Genomic DNA, 19,129 nt, shown 5'->3' with positions numbered 1-19,129 from the left:
ATTACAATCAATTCAGTTTCCCAGGGTCCTTAGAACCTGAAGTAGAGCCAAGGTGGTTCCAAATGATAACTAAGATAAAAATACCAGGAAGGATCTCCAGGGTAGGGGTGAATAAAGCAGGAACCTCTGATCCTCAATCAATTTTCTATTCCTTATCATCATCATCATCCCATTCTTCAAAGAGGTTAGTCATCTGATAACCTGCTTCAGCCACTATTTCAGGTAAATGGTTTACAATCAGGTGACAGCCCTATTACTTTATACACATATACCATCATTACACACACACACACACATACATACATACATACACACACACACACATCCATAATACAGGTGGTGTACCTACATGTGAATTTTAAGTCAAATGATAACCTGTGATCATTTCAGAGATGTTTTTATTTTCATTCAACTGATTGTGGCTCCCTAAGACTTCTGCAAGTTTAACCACAGCCACACAGTCAAGTTGTAGTTAATGATCAATAAGCAAACATATCCTACATAGAAGCTGCCTTTTTAAATGAACCCTGAAAATATTGATAAACTGAATTATCACACATATGCCCAAATGCAACAATAGGATCATTTGAAATAGGGATTGTCTAAAAGAGAAAATAACCCGGGACTCCTAACACTAAGAAGTCAATCTAAGATTGGGACCCATTTGGATAGCAAAAAAAAAAGTATTTAAAATGAAGGAACCATATGAACTGGATGATAATATTTGGAAATGGTAGGACTCAAAGCCCTTTCTCCTCAACAGGAGAAATTTCCATCTTATTGATGGAAAAATTTAAAGTTGAGGCTTGGCCTAAAGGTCTTCCAGTACCCCATTGCAAAAAGTACTAGACCCAGGCTTCAAATTTCTCAATTCCTAGACCAATACAATTTTCACTAACTTCCTGCTGTGTCCATGTATAATCCACCTCATAAAACACTTAAAGACTTCCAGGGTTTGGTAGAATCTAGTAGTCCTCCAGTGTTCCTAGGAACCTAGTTAGACATGGAGGGGGAGGTATTGGCATCCTATTCAGCTGGAGCCAGTCAGGCCTGCCAAGGGGAAAAGAGATCCCTGATTCCTGCCCCTCCATTTTGCCCATGGTTCCCCATACATCACTCTTAAGCCAGAAGTAGGACCCAACAGTCCAGATTTCCAAGATCCACCTTACCAGCAACCCTCATTCACCAAAGGATTTAGAAATTCAGACTGAGCAGGGCCTCTGAGAGCTGGTTGAGGTCCCTATTAGAAGGATTCCGTTGTAGAATGAAGTCCACCTTATGGTCCTGTCCCCAAAACACCTCCAGCAGCTTGTGCCTGAGCTGCTCAGTCTCTTTCACCCTTCGTAAACCATGTCCTCCCTCATCATCCTCCTTTTGTTCCTGCTGCTTTGGCTGAATTTCAAATTCTGTTAGACCCATGGTGTGGGATCGAGGCTGAGATCGTGGTCGAGGTGGCATTCGAGGATGGGCTCCAGATCTAACCTGAGACCGGGCCCTGGAGCTGGGTCGGTAGGGTCGGGTATGAGGAGGCCCTCGGCGACTAGATGAGCGACCTCTTGAAGTCTGCAACCTGGGAAAAGAGGACCAAGATGCTAGAAGGATGATAAAAGAGCTGAGACTGTTACCCAGGTACCCCTGAAGGAGGAGGAAAGGAAGGAATGGAATTTTTCAGAGCTGAACACTAAATAAAGAGAAAAATCAACCCACCTCTGTAGCAGGAGCCTGCAAAGATAGAATAGAAACCCCTTCTGAAAAAAAGGTCTAGCCCAAAAACACTCAACCTCCAAGTACTGCCATACCCAAATATCCTGATCAAAAACCCTGGGATACTGTTTGGCCCAGAAAACTCAGAATTCTCTAGAAGGGTAGTTTGAATGCAAGTCCTGACAACTCATCCAAATGCCCAGACAGCTGGCCCAGAAAGAGGTCACAATGCCACCCAAGCAAACTGGTCTGGAGCTTTCTACAATAGAGACTATGTAGGAAGGGGCCACAGAGTGGCAAGAGAAAAGGAACAAGGGAGGGGAAGGTTTGACTGGTTACCCATTTGGTTTCTTGAGGAACTCATCCAGGGTGGGGCCCTCACGCCCCAATGGGTCATCTGGGACCATGAAGATGTTCCCCACAAAAGTGAAAGGCAGCAGACTAGGCCAGAGATAGAAGAGATACCATCACTGAAGGGACCCCCTTGTACACCCTACCCAACCAACAGGAACAGCCCCCCAAATTGGATAGCCTACCCCAAGTGATGCTTCTCCACACCCTGGGGATGAGTCTAAGACACAACTCATCCCACCAGAAACATTAGGAACCATTTTCAGCCCTAGCGGCCCCAACCACTTCCCTAAAGTCCTTTAATCCCCATGGCAGATTAGAACCATTTTGAGGAAGGTGAGAAGCTCTGTGTCCCATCCTCCAAGAAAATCTTCCTCACCGCAATCTGATGATTTCTGCCCATTTCACAGACTCATCTGACAAGTCTCGGAACTGGTCATTGGTAACAATGATGCCATCGGTTTCTTCTGCCAGCTTCACCATGAACCTGCCCACAGGAGGTAAAGAGTAATGGGCTTGTTTCATTCCTGGAACTTTCAAACTACCCTCCCCTTCCCTCCAATACAAATCCTGGAGCATTCTAGACTTCTTCTCATTTACCTACTTCTCATTACCTACCAATCCACCATCTAAAGATTGTGAGGTAGGCTGGGAATGAGGAAACACCAAAAGGTCTTCACAAAAGACCCAAAGGAGTATCCTCATACAACTTAGGGAAGAATTACCTTGAGTTCGCCAAACTCAAACTCATGAGATCTAAAATGTAACTATAAGTCCCAAGACTTAGTTCATCAGCCCCAGGTCTGCCTTCCCATCCCCTGAACTTTCTGCCATTTTATTTTCACTTTTTTTTTTTCATCACAAAGCTCTTGCTTCTTCCTCATTCATTTAGCAATTATTCATTGACCTGCCCTCCAGTGCTAGGCACACCCTGTAGAAGATGACATCATTCTGCCCATCTTCATGAAGTTTACAGTATAGCTGGAAGCCACATCTTAACTCACACATAAGGCAGAATGGGATAGTGAAAAAAACAGATACTGACTCCCTGTGGATCACCAGGAAGTTACAGGACTCCTCTGATACCAACTTACTCTTATGAAACAGGGATACATGACACTCTTGATTTACAGAACTGTTACACTCTTTATTACTAAAAAAAAAAAAAAAGAACTACTGAGAAATAACATGGTAATACTGGAGGTGAGGCTAGGAATCAAATGTGGCATATACATTTTGTTTTTTCACTGTTTTAAAAAAAAGGAGCAGGGGGCAGCTGGGTAGCTCAGTGGATTGAGAGCCAGACCTGGGGGCGGGGGGGAGGTGGTTCTCGGGTTCAAATCTGACCTCAGACACTTCCCAGCTGTGTGACCCCCTGGACAAGTCACTTAACCCCCATTGCCTAGCCCTTACCATTCTTCTGCCTTGGAGCCAATAAAGTATTGACTCCAAGATGAAAGGTAAAGCCTAGCTCTAATGAACCCCAAGTTTTAGGACTAGCTTGTAAGGTGGAGACCCCAAAGCTTGTACTTGTTCCCAGTTTCCAAGAGAATCCATGCCGAAGGGAATCTCGGGCTCTTTTACCCTAAGGTAAATGCCAATCCCAGTTAGGTGGGGCTAAGCAAATGCTAAGTACTCTTTTTGTCTTAGGTAGTCTTCCCCATAGTATCAGAGATCCTTCTGACAAGATCCACACCTGGGCAGGGAGCATCCTTTTAGTATCCTTTGTAAGTAGCCTCTTCCCTTAGACCCTAGCCTCTATCTAGGATTCCTTTCCCAAGCTGGGTGGTATCCTGTCAGTATAGTTTGAACACTCCCATTTCCTTGTAGCTATGCAATCATCTTTCCTGGCCCCTGGAACTCCCCAAATTCTTTTGTTCCTTGGAGTTATCAATCTAGTGCTGTTGGCTTTTCCAGGGGTCTTGGGATTCTGCATGGGTGTGTGGTGTGCAGCTCTTGTGTGGAGGCCTAGAGGAAAGCACTGAACCCCTTTCCTTAATTAAAGAGTGATTTTTTAATTTAATAGTTCTGTGTTTTTTTCAAGTTAACACCACATCCTGCCTGGTATTAAATTATTTTTCTTTTTCTTTTTCCGTTCTTCCCAGATCATTTCTTAAACTCCTTGAAGGCAGGGACTATATCTTATCCACAACATTTAGCATCCATTCCCTTTCCTCCACTCACACTGACAATCCCCTAAAGCAGGGGTCCCCAAACTTTTTACACAGGAGGTCATTTCACTGTCCCTCAGACAGTTGGAGGGCCAGACTATAAAAAAAAAACTATGAAAAAGTCTGGGATAGCGGAGGCTGCAGCACTGACTGTGATGGGCCCGTCACACCTTGTACAGGACCAGCACTGCCACCACTATACCAGGCAGCAGTATACACAGTGCGGAATCCCCTTCCCCCAGATCACTGCTCACCATGCTGACATCTTCCATTGTGCAGCCACATAATCCTTTGTGTGATGCCTCGTTCTCATTCAGTTACTCTCAGAACAAGCCGCCACACAAAGGATTATGTCACCGGATCATTTCCCACATTCCACAATCTTCTATCCCTGCTTTTGCATAGCTTGTCCCCCAGCATTCACTGCCACCTCACCTCCACCTCTCTGAACTCCTAGTTACCTTTGTCTAGTGTCTTTGGAATCCCCAAGTTTTTCTACCCCTTGGGAATTTGCTTTCAGGGAAGTCCCAGACTGAACAATAAACCTTAAAGTACTTAATGATCCCAATTTAGTTACCTAAACTTACCTAAATCAAACCTTCAGTACCCTTTTTTGTATTAGAAGTTTCTCCCATTGTATTGGACACCTATTTTCAGGTTGCCTAGCCCCAGGCTAGAATCATCAGCCTCTCCCAGATAATTGTAGCCATTGTAAAGCTAATCAATCATACTTCCCTGTCCTTTATTCCCCAAAAGGTGTAAGACACACACACACACAAGTTCTGTTACTCTTTGGAAAATCATCTTTGGCTGTGTTTCCCAGACATTGTCTCTTGTCCCAAGTAAAGACTTGTTCTAACTACTTTAGTGGTCATTTTTCAAAGGTAACACCTTCAAAGCTAAACTCTACAGCCACCTCTTACAAAAGGCTTTTCATTGATCTTCCCAGCTACTAGAACTTCCTCTTCACAAATGACCTTGTATTTACTTTGCATATTTTTAAAAAATGATAGTAGGTGGGAAACTGACCTCAGATTCAGGAAGAACTGGGTCCAAAACCCATCTGATAGTCCTAACCCAATGACTTTAGACAAGCTGCATAATCTCTGCCTCAGGCTATATAACCTGTCCCAGACAACACTCTTAAGAACACAATAAACACAAAGTTGTGACTCCACACTAGTAGAAAGAGTTCCCTAAGAAATCAGAAGTTTGGCAAAAAAAAAAAATGAGTTTGCTTTTGGAAATCCTTGTTTTCTTAGTATCAACTTTGGCAAGGATTACTGGAGACAAGTGACTTGCCTAGGGTCACAGAGCTAAGAAGTATCTGAGGCTAGATTTGAACCCAGGTTCTTCCAACTCCAGGTCTGGCACTCTATCCATTGTGTTACCTAGTTGCCTGAAACTAGCTCTTTGTGAATGTTTTTATAAGTTTGTATGTTGTTGGGCCCCTAGACTGATTATAAGATCCCCGAGGGTACAAATACTTGAATTTTTTTTTTTAAACCCATACCTTCTGCCTTGGAGTGTGTATTGACTCCAAGGCAGAAAAGTGGTAAGGGCTAGGCAATGGGGGTCAAGTGACTTACTTGCCCAGGGTCACACAAGATACTTGCATTTTTGATACCCCAAGCCCCAAGCACAGTGCCTTGAATATAGTGGGCCCTTGATGAATGGCTTTGTAATTGTTGGTTTGATTATTGCTTATCCAATTTTTAGAGGACACCCAATCAGGAATTGTGTTTTTATGAAATCCACTTCATAGATAAGTTAGAGGAGACTTGGCTCACCAAGAGTTCAGGTGAAAAAAAAAAAGGATCTGGAAGTTTTAGGGGACTTTAGACCCAATATGAATTAATAGCACAGCAGGAGAGTCAAAAAAGAGAATGGAATCAGAGACAATAAGGGGAGGCAAAGTGTTCTGGCAACTAAGTGAACCAATGAACAGAGCACAGGAATCAGGAAGAGCCATCTTCCTAAATTCAAATCTGGCTTCAGACATTTACCAGCTGCATGACCCCGGGCAAGTGACTTAACCTAAGTTTGCCTCAGTTTCCTCATCTGTAAAATGAGCTGGAGAAGGAAATGGCAATACTCCAGTATTTCTGCCAAGCAAATCCCAGATAGGGTCATGAAGAGTTGGATGTGATTGGACAACAGTGTCTACTTTGCTTAGGTTAGCACATACTTGGAATAAAGGGTCAAGTACATTTTAGCAAGAACAATGATAAGATGGAATGTCAAAAGAAGTCTGATTGGGATGGTGACTTGGACCTTGAGACTAGTTGGAAGAACTGAGAACATTTTAGTCTAGAGAAGACTTGGGAAGGATGTGAAGACCCATGATGCAGAGGAATGATTAAACCTGTTCTGCCCAGGGATAGAAAGCAGAGAAGCAAAGGAGAGAAGGAGCAAAGAGGGCCACTTCCTAACAATTACAACATTTGGGTTCAAAGTAAGGGGCAGCTAGATGGCTCAGTAGATAGTACACTGGGCCAGGAATCAAGAACCAACCTTCATGAGTTTAAATTTGGCCTCCGACCCTTACTCACTTGTGTGACCTCTTTGCCTCAATTTCCTCATCCGTAAAATGAGCTGGAGAAGGAAATGGCGAACTCTAGTTATCTCTGCCAAGAAAACCTCAAATGGGGTCACAAAGAATCTGACAAGACTGAAAATAACTTAACAAAAAGAAAAGTTTTCCTAACAACTAGAGCCACTTGAAGAAATGAGAAGCCATGAGAGGTAGTGGTCCCCTCAATAGACAATCCTTTCCCAATAAGTCATTTACCTTTGTCTGGAAGACTTTGTTGGGGTAAGGGGGTGGGGGTGGCCCTGCTGGCTAAAGTATGAGTGGGAGTGGGATTACATAGCCTTGAAGCTTCTTTCCATGAAGAAATTCAATGCTTTTTACTAGCTAGTCTAAGATTTCTATCATCTAGCCAGGCATATATGGCCTAAATTAATGAGTGAAGTCAGAACAAGTCTCTGGCTGAGGAAGGGATGACCTAATCTAAGATGGAATAAGAGACCCCTGGGTTCAAGGGTCTCAAGCAAAAGAAGCCAATCCCTATATCACTGACAGGAGGCTAGATTCAACACTTAATAGAATTAGAAAGAATCTTCTTAAGGGTCCTGTAGTCCAAGCCCCTAATTGTCCAAATGAGGAAACTGAGTCTTTAGAGACCTGATGGGAGACCACAAATTTGATTCCTAGTCCTATCTTCTTTTTATTCTTCCTGAGTACCTAAAGCATCCCCCACCAAAATGAAAGTACTATCTATCACCAAGAGAAACTGAGGCACTTCCCCTTACCCCAGAGGAAAACATCCTTTCCTGATATTTATGCTTAATTTCCAGAGACAGAACAGAGACAAGCCACACATGCATGCACACACACACACACATGTTGGAGAAAATGGAACATTATGTACATAAGTATGTAAACTCCTTGTTTTTCCCTTTCTTGGTATCCATAGTCCCTGGCACATCATAAGAAGTCAAGGCTTGCTGGATGTTGTAAGTGGCACAGTAGAAGGGATACGACTACCAACCTTCCCCAACCTGGGCTGAGAACGGATTCCCAAAGGCTGCACCCCTCCTCCGTGGTTCCCTGCATCCCTCCCTTGGTTCCCCAGTCGCCAAGGACAGGGCTAGGGGGAGTACCTGTCATCATAGGAGGTAATCCTCTTCCCATCCACAACTCGAGAGGGGGTGACAGAGAGCAGGCTGAGGGACTGTAGTTTAGTCAGGAAATGACGTTCTGTGGGGGAGGGATCCGGATGAGGGTGGGAAGGGATTGAATGGCCTGGTTAGTCCTGGGGTAGGGAAGTGGTGGCTAAGTAGTCTCAGAGTGAAAACTCTGCTCACCTTTCACCTTGGAATCCTTCCTAAGGCGCCACTGAGGCACAAAGACAGTGACCTCCCGGTGCCCCCGATCCCAGAAATACTGCACAGCCAAGGCGATGCCGCGGCAGGAGAAGAAATGCTGGAGGCCATGGCTGCCAAAGCAAAGGGTTGAGATTAGAATGAAGTCCGACCTGAGAACAAGATCCTTATCCCCAGGAGGCTCAAAGAGGACAAGGTCCTGCCTCGGTACCACCACCCAGTTTCGGATATAATGGCAAACAACCAGTGAGACACAAAAACATCACTGGCCAGAGAATGAGAAGCATAGGATCGAGTTGATCGGTCCTCTCTACCCATTTTACAGATGAAGAAACTAAGGTTGAGGTTAATTGACTTGCCCAAGGTCCCACAGGCAGAAAATGGAAGCCCTAGCATTTGAAAGCAGGTCCTCTTAACACCAAACCCAGGACTCTCCCCATTCTGCCTCTCGACCTACTTAGATCTGTGCAAGAGATGTAACTCTGATGCCACCTTCGAGGTCTTTACTGAGGTATTATCTTTAGAGATGATCTGATAAATTTCTTATTTTACTTTAGAAACCTACGCCCAGAAAGGGTAGCTTTCCCAAGATCACCCAACAAATTAGTCCCTCTACTGGGACTAGAATCAGATCTCAGTCCCTTTCCCAACTCCACACATAACTGGAAACATCGCCACATCTCTGAGCCTCCATTTCTATAATATAAGGATATGCTGATAAATGTTTAACCCTGGAAAAAAAGATATTTATCCACAACACAATTTACATTTAATCTGCATGATCTTAAAACTGGACAATCAAAACAATAAGTTAAGCCTCAGTTTGCAACATTTGCCAATTTTCAAGGTGTAAATGCTCATGTTTGAAAAACTAAAATTCTACTCAAAACTTTCAAGCTATCTACCAAGACACCACTTAATACTTCCATTGCCTAATTCACCATGTTGCCTGCCCTTGAAGTATTTCCTTGAATCACAACAGAGGCAAGAGCCCGGAATCAGGAAGACCTGAGTTCTAATCCTGCCTCGGATACTTCCTAATTGGAAGACCCTGGACAAGTCACTTAACCTGTCTGCCTCATTTCCTCCACTATAAAATGTGGATAACAATAGCATCAATCTCATGGAATTGTCAGAGTAATCAGTAATAAAGATCTCAGCACACCAAAAAGTACTACATAAATACTAGCCATTATTATGATTATCATTTTCTCTAAGCCCTCATGCCTCAGGGAGCCTCCCTAAGCAGTGCCTTCAGGTAGGAGGTCAAAGGAATACTTACATCATGGCTATATTGCTGCCATCGATGATAACGTGTCGAAGACCTGTTGCACCAGGCACGTTATTGAGGTTCAAGGAAAATGGGGTCTTCAAGGACTCTAAGAAGCGCTGGGTTTTGGTCACCTTACAGCTGCCACCAGTGGTGCCGCCCTTTGGAGGCCCCTGCCCCCCCTGGAACCCCACTGGCTGCCCATCCCCAGACTCTGGAGACACAAGCCATGTGGGTTGTGGGGCAGGTAGAAGGTTGGGCCCCGATGGTGGGGAGGCTTCTCCATTGTTGAGCTGAAGGAAGGGTGTTACTGGGGCCCTCCACTGTTGGTCACCCCCCACTGCCTGAGGAGAATGGCCATAGGAATCAGCCGAATCTTGGATGGCCCGCAGGAGGAAGTCGGCCTTGACAGCATGTGGGTTTTGTGACACTTCACTAGGCAGCGCCTCTCTTTTCAAGCCCTTTTCTTCCAGATGCCATACTCTGTCCTGGTCCAGCTCCCTACTATGTCCCCCTTTTCCACAATCCCTCTGCCCAAAGGGCCCCTCTCTATCCCAGTCTCTCCCCATGGTCTGGCACTGCCTACTCCAATCTCTCTCCCCAGGGTACCCATCCTTCCCCCAGTTCCTCTCCTTAGAGGGACAATTTCTCTCCTTAAGGATCTCTTCCCTCTGCCAGTTCCTTGACCTAGGTAATCCATCCCTGGGACTCCCTGGTCTCTCCAAGTTTCTCTGCCCAGAGGGCTTCGGTGTATGCCAGTCTTTTTCCCTGAGCAATTCTCCATTCCTTCTGGAATCCACCTCTCCCATGAAGCCCTGTCCTCCCCAGTCCAGGCCAGGATCTGAAGGCAGGCACCTTTCCCTAGAAGTAGCCCCTCTCCTAATCCCTTCCTGGTCCACAGATCTGGTGCCCAGTGAGACAGTGTCACCCTCCCCAACGTCCTTGCCCTCACTCTGAGTCTTTCTGACAGGGTCCCTCCAGCCACCAAGATCTTCACTCCCAAAGCCAACAGGGCTCCCCTCTTGCCCCAGGGGAGGTTCTGGCAGCCCTTGCCTCCTACCAGCCTCTCCTGCCAAGTTCAGCAGCCACTTCTGAATGGAAACAGGCAGATTCAGCAGAGCCCTGGAGTGTTCATCTCCAGAGCTCCCAACCAGGGCCTTGAAGTCCTGAATCACCTGTTCCCTGGCACTACTGGACTGCAGCCAGAGACCACTTTGCCTAAGTTGCCCTAAAAGGTCTTCCATCCTGCTCTGGGCCATGACAAAGGCTTCAGTCAGGCCCCCCAGTAACAAAGAGCCTGGGGCTTGGGGCACTATGTGGGCTGAAGTACCCCAGCACAGGCAGTCCAGGAAGAGACCCCCAGCTCCAAAGAAGACACAGTGCAGGGCGGCAGGGTAGCTGACTTCCTCCCATACCTCTGGGTTGCAAAGGCCTTTCAGGTACTCCTGGAGGAATGAAAAGGGAAAGAAAAGCCAGACTGATTTCTGCTCTTCCTATTTCTCAGTTCTCTTCCCTCTACCCGCTCTTCTCACCCTCCTAGTGCTTCCAGTATTGGGGATCCTCCCCACCCCCCTCAGAGGGGGCAAGAGGGGCAGTAAAACACGCCAGCAAATGGAAAGAGAATGGGGGTGAGGGGATTCTTAGGAAGGATGAGGAATCTCACTTCTCGATCCCCATCCTAACCTCGGTGCAGAAAAGTTGAAACCCAGCAGCCTAGAGGAAAAGAAACCAAAACTAAAAGACAGAGAGAGCGCTGGGAAATCCCCAGAGTGATGATGGGGCCCTGAGGTTGCCAGAGAGACAGAGAGGCGAAGGAAGTGGACATGGAACAGCAACAGACTCCAGTAAAGCTTCCTGGAAGCTTGAGGAAGGGGAGGATCTAGTGGGCCCCACTGCACCCCGCCACCCCACGCAGCCTGGGGGAAGGGAAAGGAGGTAGTACCTTGGCTCTGCCCACATTCTCTGGGGGTCCCTCCAGCTGCAGCCAGATGTGGGGGCTCCCCGGGCAGGTCTTCTCAAGGACACTCAGTTGCACTTGGAAGATGCGTTCCACTTGGGGCCGCTGTTTAAGCACCACGTCCTCCGCATCAGCCAACACCGTGAAACGGTCCGGGGTTCCAGGGCTGGCCCCCGAGGGGAGCATGGCTGCGAAGCCAACTCTGATAGGGTGGGAAGAAGAGAGGCTCAGACATGGCAGCCCCTCAGCCTAAATCTTCATCGCCACCAGGATCCCAGGAGGCTCCCCGCCACAAACGGGGCTGGTCCCAACGTCACAACCCAAAACCTGAAGTCCCAAAGGGTTATCGAACTATGCTCCTACCCATTACTCCGCCCCCTCTGTCCAGCCTTAAGCCCACCCCCAGCCTGCTCCACCCCCTAGCTGCCCCCGGAGGTCAGATTCCCGGTTCTCGCCTTCACTGCCCCCTCTTTGGGCTCTCCCAAACAGGTACACAAGCCTCCAGTCCCCGGTCTCTGGAATTCTCCTCGCTCTCCCTATCACCTCCTTCCCTCCCCCCGGGAGAAATGGGAAGGCTGAAAAGCATTTACCCGTCTTGGCTGTGGGCTCCTGGAATGCCTAGATCTTCCCAGCGATCTGGGAACCCTACAGTTCGTGAACCCGATGCTCCCGCCCTGGAAGGAGAGGGGGAAGAGTCGCTGGTTCAATTGGACCTTTCCAGACCACCGGTTCCTGACTCTCTTCTCACGTACACAACCGCTTTCCTCCTCACTTCCTGGACAGGGGAGGAGTTACCCCAGCTCCACCCCGAGGCTGGCTTAGCCCCGGGGATTTGGGTCTCTCCACCCAGGCTTCTAGGTGGGGAGAGAGGAGGCAAGGTGGCCAGACTCTATTCACTCTCGATCCCTACAAAAGGAGGAGGTCATCTCCTCAGTTCCCCATTCACCCCCGGTCCTTGCTCTTTTCACTTCTTCTGACCTCTTCCTGCTCTCTATCCTGCCTAACTATCTCTCTTCCTTCTCTATTTTGCACCAAGCCTCCTCTGCCCACTTCCCCTAATACATTGTTTACTCCATAAACTGGAAATCACAGCCTAGTATCCTAGAATAACTTTGTTGGACAGGATTTTAGCGCTAACAGAGGCCTTAGAGATTATCCAATCCAGCTCTTAATTTTATAGAAGACAAACCGGGAGCCCCAGATGTTATTTGGCCCAAAGTCATAGAGCAGCAGTTCTCAAGTGTCCAGGTCTAAGGATCCCTAGGAGCAGAGGAGGGAGGGAAGAGTGGGAAATCCACGAAGCCAAACTATTTTCTCAATTGTTTTTAATTCCCCAAACAACAAATTTCAATTTTCTTTTCCAGGACTTTTAAGTGCAGGGGTGAGAGGAGTGGAAATTGAGGGGACTTGAAAATACCAAAATACACCCTCTTTAACCACTATTAAAAAATGAGTGAGAAAAAAAATTCTTTAAAATGGAATGGATTTGTTGAGAGAGGAAATGTGGGTCACTGCCTCAAGTCATTGACCTGAGACAAATGTCCCTGAAGATTTACAGGGAGAGAGAAATGGCCATGCTGGCCGGACTCTATAGACAGCCAGAAAAAGTCTGATACAATGTTCCTAATACAAATCGCTCCCTGGTTTACTGAGACACTCCCAATTTATAGGAAGATACAATAGAATTAACATTTCAAGAGATTGGAGACAGAACATTGAATAGCTTTACAATGACTTTACAAAGGACATATTCAAGCAAATTAACATCATCAAAAGATTGGAGAATAGCTTCACTGTGGATACATCCTAGCCAATCAATCTTTTAAAGAAATGATCTGGAAGTTGGAGTCAGATACAAAAAAGGGAGTAGTTCAGGACTGGATTATCTAGGTGGGGCCAATGTCAATGTCAAGCCACTGGGCTTAACCTCCTAGAAGCTTCAATAGAAACAACACAGATGGCAGCTGAGTAGCTCAGTGGAGTAAGAGCCATGCCTAGAGGTGGGAGGTCCTAAATTCAAATGTGACCTCAGACACTTCCCGGCTGTGTGAGCCTTGGCCTAGACCTTATTGCTCTTTAGCCTTGGAACCAATACACAGTATTGATCCCAAGACTTGAAGATAAGGGTTTTAAAAAATAAAAATAAATGAGAAACAATACAATAGAAGAGACTTTTTTTTCTCAATCTACTGAGCCACCCAGCTGCCCACCCCACCCCCTTTTTTTAAACAGAGACTTCTAAGACAAAGGGGTACTCTAGATTGGTACTTAAGATTTGATCATGTCAGTCTGGGACACTTGTCCCAGGCAAGTTCCTTGAGGAATGCCTAAGACCCAAGCCAAACACTTGGCTTAGATAGGGGAATGGAAGGGAAACCAGCTTTTACAACTTTTTGGAGATATTAATAACTTGAGAATAACACTTAATTTCTCACTCCATACATGGGGAAAAGATGATCACCCCTTTTCACAGTTGCCTATGATTCTCAGTACAAGAAAAAAAAGACATTAGGGAAAGGGAGAAGGGAGGAATGGGAGAGAGGAGAAGGGAATAAGGCTTATTAAGGGAGCAAGAAAACATCACTTATCTAGTTAAGGTTTGCATAGCACTTTGCATGTTATCTCATTTGTTAAGGATGAAGAGGAGAGAAAAGCTATATTATACTAGCATTAACAGTCATGGACATGAGGAGCTAAAGTCAGAAGAAGAAGCACCCCCATCCACATTCCTATCTCTCTTATCCACTCTAGCTCCTACCTCACTGGCTCTGAAAGACTGGCCTTGGGGTCCTGGCTATGGTCCCTCTTGTCCCTCCTCCTTGTCCTTCCTGGGGCTCATTGGCTGTCTATGTGCACTCTGCCAAAGGGGAGGGATCCATAGCAGAAGCAGTGAGTGGCAGGAAACAGAAACATACAGATCCTGTGGATCCCAGGTAGAGATGGAACAAGAGCTAGAAAGACTAGTTGGTCAGGAGATTGGGGCAAAGAAACAAGAGGAGCAGTTAGTGTAGGACCAAGAGAGACCCTAGAGCAGAAGAGGGCAGGAGGAAAAAGAAACTGAAGGATGGAGAAAGAAGAGCTAGAAGAAGCAAAGAGAGATATAGTGGGCTTCATCTCTGCATTACTAGGAATTACTTGGATACTGGGAAAACCACCTAAGACTGTAATGCCTTTCCTGACACTTGTACTCCTGGCCTTAGGATCAGGGCAGGCACAGGAAGGGACAGAGCCTGTCATGTTGGAAGGAGAGTGCCTGGTGGTATGTGAACCTGGACGGGCAACTACAGGAGGTCCGAGTGGGGCAGCCCTTGGAGAGGCTCCCCCAGGACGGGTGGCCTTTGCTGCTGTCCGTAGCCACCATCATGAACCAGCTGGAGAAACAGGCAATGGTACCACTGGTGCCATCTACTTCGACCAGGTACCATTCCTCCCCTACCATACCCACTCCAACTGCTGACTCCTAAGTGAGTCGGAGGCTAGGTCCTTCCTACTCTGTCTGAATCCCCTTCAATCTTCCATCCTCCCAGATTTCATCTCTTCTTTTTTTTTTTTAAACCCTTACCTTCTCTCTTAGAATCAATAATAAATATTGGGTCCAAAGCAGAAGAGCAGGAAGGAGTAGGTGATTGAGATTCAGTGACTTGCCCAGAATTACAGAACTAGGAAGTTATCTGAGGCCAAATCTGAACCCAGGACTGCTCATCTCTAGATCTGGCAATCTATCCCCCTAGCTGCCCCTCTTCTCTCTTTAAGGAAACCAGCCATAGTTCTTCTCCCACTTTTGTCATTTCCTACACACTTCTGTCCTTCCTCCTATTCAAGGTCTTCCTTACCCTTCATTACATCATTCATCCACTCCTCTCCATCTTAAGTCCCTTTCCTTTCCCTTCTCACCCTTCCTATGCCATCTTTTCCTCTGCCTAGGTCCTGGTGAATGAAGGCAATGGCTTTGACAGAGCCTCGGGTTCTTTTGTTGCCCCTGTCAGAGGTGTCTATAGTTTCCGGTTCCATGTGGTGAAGGTGTACAACCGCCAGACTGTTCAGGTGAGCTTGTGGGGTAAGCAGTGGGGTAAGAACCCCACTTCCCCCAAAACTCAAAAAGAGGAAGACACAGGTAAAGGCAGTCAGGACACCCCAGCTCCATCCCTGACCCATGCTGTGTTTCTGACGTATAGTTCTAACCTTTAATTTGGTCATCTACCCCCAACTCTAAGACAGTGGCCACAAGACTCCCCAGCAGCCTAGAAGGAACTCTTCTAGTAGGAAGCCAACCCCTAGTCAATGGGGGGCTAGAGACTGGCAAAGTCCAAAGGCCCATTTCAAAAGGTTGAGTGGTAGTGAAAGCCCAGGTCAGGGAAGATGGAATATATTTAGCACTCCAGATCTAGGGAGCCTAATCATAGACATAGGGCTCAGTCAACCTTTGATCTTTCGGAAAGGCTAAGATTTCAAAGGAAGGAAAGAAAGGAAGCAAGTATTCATTTAGTGCCTACTATGTGCCAGGCACTGTCCAAAGCTTGCAATGGCCCTAAAAAGGCAGGTGCTCCTATTACCCTATTTTACAGTTAAAGAAACTGAGTCAGACAGATGCTAAGTATCTCGTCCAGGGTCACATAGCTAGGAAGTATCTGAGGCTGAATTTAAACTCAAGTCTTTCTGAATCTAGGCCCAGTTCTCTATATCCACTGGATCACTTAGCTGCCTCAGAAATGATGAATGACTTCACCGAAAGACTAACTGAAAATACCATCATTCCAAGATTTCTTAGGTTAAAGGGAATGTGGGGGTCCTAGGATAGCAGTTCTAATACCCCTAAATTCTCCCATCCCCAGGTGAGCCTGATGCTGAATACATGGCCTGTGATCTCAGCTTTTGCCAATGACCCTGATGTGACCCGAGAGGCAGCCACCAGTGCTGTGCTCTTGCCCCTGGACCCAGGGGACCGAGTATCCCTGCGTCTGCGTCGAGGGAACCTGCTTGGTGGTTGGAAATTCTCCAGCTTTTCTGGCTTTCTGATCTTTCCTCTCTGAGGGAAAGTATCCCTCTCCCCTCTTTTTGCCCTATCTCCCAATCACCTCCACCCTTCCCCACACACTTACGCTGGCATCCTTCTCTTCCTTTCGCCTTCCTCTTGGAATGCAGGAATGGCAAGGGGCTTTCTTCAGAGGGAGGGATTTTAATCAGTCCTGGGTCTCCAACTTCCATTCATTTCAATACCAGTAGTACGGTCCCTCTGGAGTAGAGAATATAAATATATTTCCCACATCCCCAAATCACATGTGCAAATGTGGTCTGCCAGTAGATACTCTTTTAGATAAGTGCTATTAAAGGACATTTTCTTTTCCCCAAAATTGTCATCATGCTAAAAAATCCAGAATGGAGAGCTGACATCTGATCCTGTCCTTTTGCATGGGCACAAGTGCCAAACCCTACATAATAAATAATTGAGTTAACCACATGTGTGAAGACAATTTTGTTATCAGTCTAACCTTCCAAATCTACCCCTCTCTCCTGCCTATAATACCCCATTTTGCCCTTTCTCCCAACTTCTATTACCTTAGAAAAACTGACTGCATAGGTAAGGAAATTGCTACTGATCCTTTGTCCCTGCTGCCATCCCCAAAATATTTCTCTCCCTGCTATTTTGGGACAGGTGGCACAAACTGAGCTGACAGGAACCCCACAGAAACCCAGATGGTACCAGCCCCAGAGTGCATGAAAACCATTTCCTGTGGAGAGAGCCAGCTCCTCCGTGCTGTCCGACTGCTCCTTGGTATTTCATGTGGCCATGGAGTTTGTCATGATTGGGGGAGGGAGAGCAAGCTGAAGCTAGAAGGTGGCTCTAGGTGGGAAAATCAAGGTATCAGATGGAGCAGGCTCACACCAAGAGGTTGCAAGGCTTTTTTTTTTTTAAACCCTTACTTTCCATTTTAGAATCAATACTAAGTATTGGTTCCAAGGCAGAAGAGTGGTAAGGGCTAGGCATTGGTGACTTGCCCAGGGTCACACAGCTAGGAAGTAAGTGAGGCCAATTTTAAACCCAGGATCTCTGGTCTCTAGGCTTGGCTCTTTATCCACTGAGCTGCCTCTAGAAATGTGTGGGGGGAAGGCAGGCTTGAGGTGAACCCCTAGGGTTCGGGAAGGGTACCTTTTGCAAGGATGCAAGATTCCAAAACTTAGCTTAAAAATAAAAAAAGAGAAATTTATTAATTTGGAAGGTAATGTTGAATCTGACCAGGAGGATAGCATAGGTGAAAGACTGCCTCCTAGGTGGTAGAGCAGTACAGATGGAAAGCTGTTCCCAGATGACATCAATTCTGAGGTCTTTATACTCTTTACATCAGTGAAGATGTGACTCTAGAGTGGTATGCACTGAGGCATGGGGGGGAGGGGAGGGGTTCCTTAAAGACATAGGGGGTGACCCTCATAGTTTAGAGGACAGATGAATGTCTGAGATACACCTTGATGATCCATCTCAAATCTAAATGATCCAAGGAGGATAATCCTCTCAGGGTCTTATCAGTTACCAGATGTTTGGGGTTAGGAGTCACAAGAATATAAGGGAACAAAGGATTTCCCTGCTTACAGTTTGCCTGAAACACCTCTAAAATTTGGGGGTACAATGCCCATGCCAGAAAGACTCTTCTGACTCCAGTAATTTTCCTCAATGATAATAGCTGGCAGGGATAGCTATGTGGCACAGTAAATAAAGCACCAGGCCTAGAGTCTGGAGGACCTGGGTTCAAAGGTGACCTCAGGTGCTTCTGAGCTGGGTGACCCTGGGCAAGTCACTTAAACTCATTGTTCTTCTGTCTTAGAATTGCTACTAAGAAAATAACGGTTTAAGAAAATAATAAAAGCACTTTAAAGTTCTCAAAGCACTATACATGTTACTTCATTTGATCCCCATAACTATGCTGTCAAGTAGGTACTATTATCCTCATTTTTTGTCAGTGAGGAAAATTGAGGATAAGAGAGGATAAGAGATAAGAGATAAAAGATAAGAGAATAATTTGCCCAAAAATCTCTCACCTAGTGTATGAATCAGGACCTGAACTCAGGTCTTCCTGACTACAAGCTTTCTCTCCACTACCACATCCTTAAGGCAGAAGAGCAACTGACCATAGATCTGTTCATCCCATCTGGGCTGACCTAAAAAGAATGGGAGAGTAGAGGGAAAGGCGGATAGGTCATAAGCCTATGACTCCAGGGAGAAGCTAGAAAATAAGGAAATAGTTCTGGTAGATATGAAGGGAGGAATTAAGGGTAATCAAATGGAAAGTCTTCTCCTTCTCCCTTCCATTTAACTCCTAATTCCTCAGGAAGGGATTGAGAGCCCTGAAATAACCTTTATCAGGGAAGAGGGAGGTAACCAGCCACTGTGAAAATCCAACTGAATGAGGCAGCTTCTAAATTAGGGGTACTCACAGGAGTAGTCTGAATGAGGGGGGTATTTATTTCTTGGGGTTCTCAGAGTTTAAGACCAAGATAGGGTCAGTTTCTTCTACCCACTACAATTCCTACATTAGGTGGCAAAGGCTTTTCCAAATGAATAATTACATGTAAGTCATCTGCCACCCTAGAGACTGGAAGAGGAAAGGAGAAAATCCACATGAAAGACTTTTACCTCCCAGTAAGATTTATTTGGATAGTTTTTATAGATATCGAGAGATGATCGTTTTCAATTTTCTAAGCTTGTGTCTAGCCTGGAGTGGAAATGTGGTGAAGGAGCCCCAAGCAGGGAGCTGCTTGGTCAGTACAGCACATATCACTTGTTACAAGGGAATC

General features: G+C 46.1%; 2 protein-coding genes and 1 non-coding gene across 5 annotated transcripts; 1 reads left to right on the top strand and 2 right to left on the bottom strand.

Annotated features, from left to right (window-relative positions):
- Positions 1-381: 381 nt before the first annotated feature.
- KHNYN (KH and NYN domain containing) lies at positions 382-12,471 on the bottom strand. Of its 3 annotated transcripts, XM_007479885.3 has the most exons (8): positions 11,932-12,471; positions 11,327-11,543; positions 9,397-10,829; positions 8,097-8,227; positions 7,893-7,989; positions 2,435-2,542; positions 2,044-2,145; positions 382-1,570 (listed from the first exon to the last, which is right to left on the bottom strand). In XM_007479885.3, the coding sequence occupies exons 2-8, from the start codon at positions 11,525-11,527 to the stop codon at positions 1,195-1,197; spliced, it is 2,448 nt and encodes an 815-aa protein (XP_007479947.3). In that variant the 5' UTR covers positions 11,528-11,543; positions 11,932-12,471; the 3' UTR covers positions 382-1,194. The 3 variants fall into 3 exon arrangements, with proteins under 3 accessions (XP_007479947.3, XP_056666110.1, XP_056666111.1); XM_056810132.1 differs by lacking the exon at positions 2,044-2,145 and having other exon boundaries at positions 11,932-12,219; XM_056810133.1 differs by lacking the exons at positions 2,044-2,145; positions 11,932-12,471 and having other exon boundaries at positions 11,327-11,829.
- Positions 4,514-4,572, bottom strand: MIR12297G-2 (microRNA mir-12297g-2). Its single transcript, NR_162823.1, has one exon. It is a non-coding gene; the product is annotated as a microRNA mir-12297g-2 (primary transcript).
- A 1,629-nt stretch (positions 12,472-14,100) lies between the features above and the next one.
- On the top strand, positions 14,101-16,794 carry CBLN3 (cerebellin 3 precursor). The gene is made up of 3 exons (XM_001380248.5): positions 14,101-14,759; positions 15,266-15,385; positions 16,174-16,794. The coding sequence occupies exons 1-3, from the start codon at positions 14,406-14,408 to the stop codon at positions 16,369-16,371; spliced, it is 672 nt and encodes a 223-aa protein (XP_001380285.4). The 5' UTR covers positions 14,101-14,405; the 3' UTR covers positions 16,372-16,794.
- Positions 16,795-19,129: the final 2,335 nt, after the last annotated feature.

This window comes from Monodelphis domestica, chromosome 1, assembly GCF_027887165.1.
Source record: "Monodelphis domestica isolate mMonDom1 chromosome 1, mMonDom1.pri, whole genome shotgun sequence".
NCBI classification, from domain to species: domain Eukaryota; kingdom Metazoa; phylum Chordata; class Mammalia; order Didelphimorphia; family Didelphidae; genus Monodelphis; species Monodelphis domestica.
The sequence above is the reverse complement of the archived record's forward strand: the minus strand, read 5'-3'. Positions and strand labels throughout refer to the sequence as shown.

Coding starts and splice junctions, on each gene's coding strand:
- KHNYN (XM_007479885.3), bottom strand. CDS start 11,527: ATGCTCCCCTCGGGGGCCAGCCCTGGAACCCCGGACCGTTTCACGGTG. Junction 2,146..2,434: donor GCAGAAATCATCAGATTGCG/GTGAGGAAGATT, acceptor TCTCTGGCCTAG/TCTGCTGCCTTTCACTTTTG. Junction 1,571..2,043: donor TTCCTCAAGAAACCAAATGG/GTAACCAGTCAA, acceptor CTCTTTTCCCAG/GTTGCAGACTTCAAGAGGTC.
- CBLN3 (XM_001380248.5), top strand. CDS start 14,406: ATGGAGAAAGAAGAGCTAGAAGAAGCAAAGAGAGATATAGTGGGCTTC. Junction 14,760..15,265: donor GTGCCATCTACTTCGACCAG/GTACCATTCCTC, acceptor TCCTCTGCCTAG/GTCCTGGTGAATGAAGGCAA. Junction 15,386..16,173: donor ACAACCGCCAGACTGTTCAG/GTGAGCTTGTGG, acceptor TCCCATCCCCAG/GTGAGCCTGATGCTGAATAC.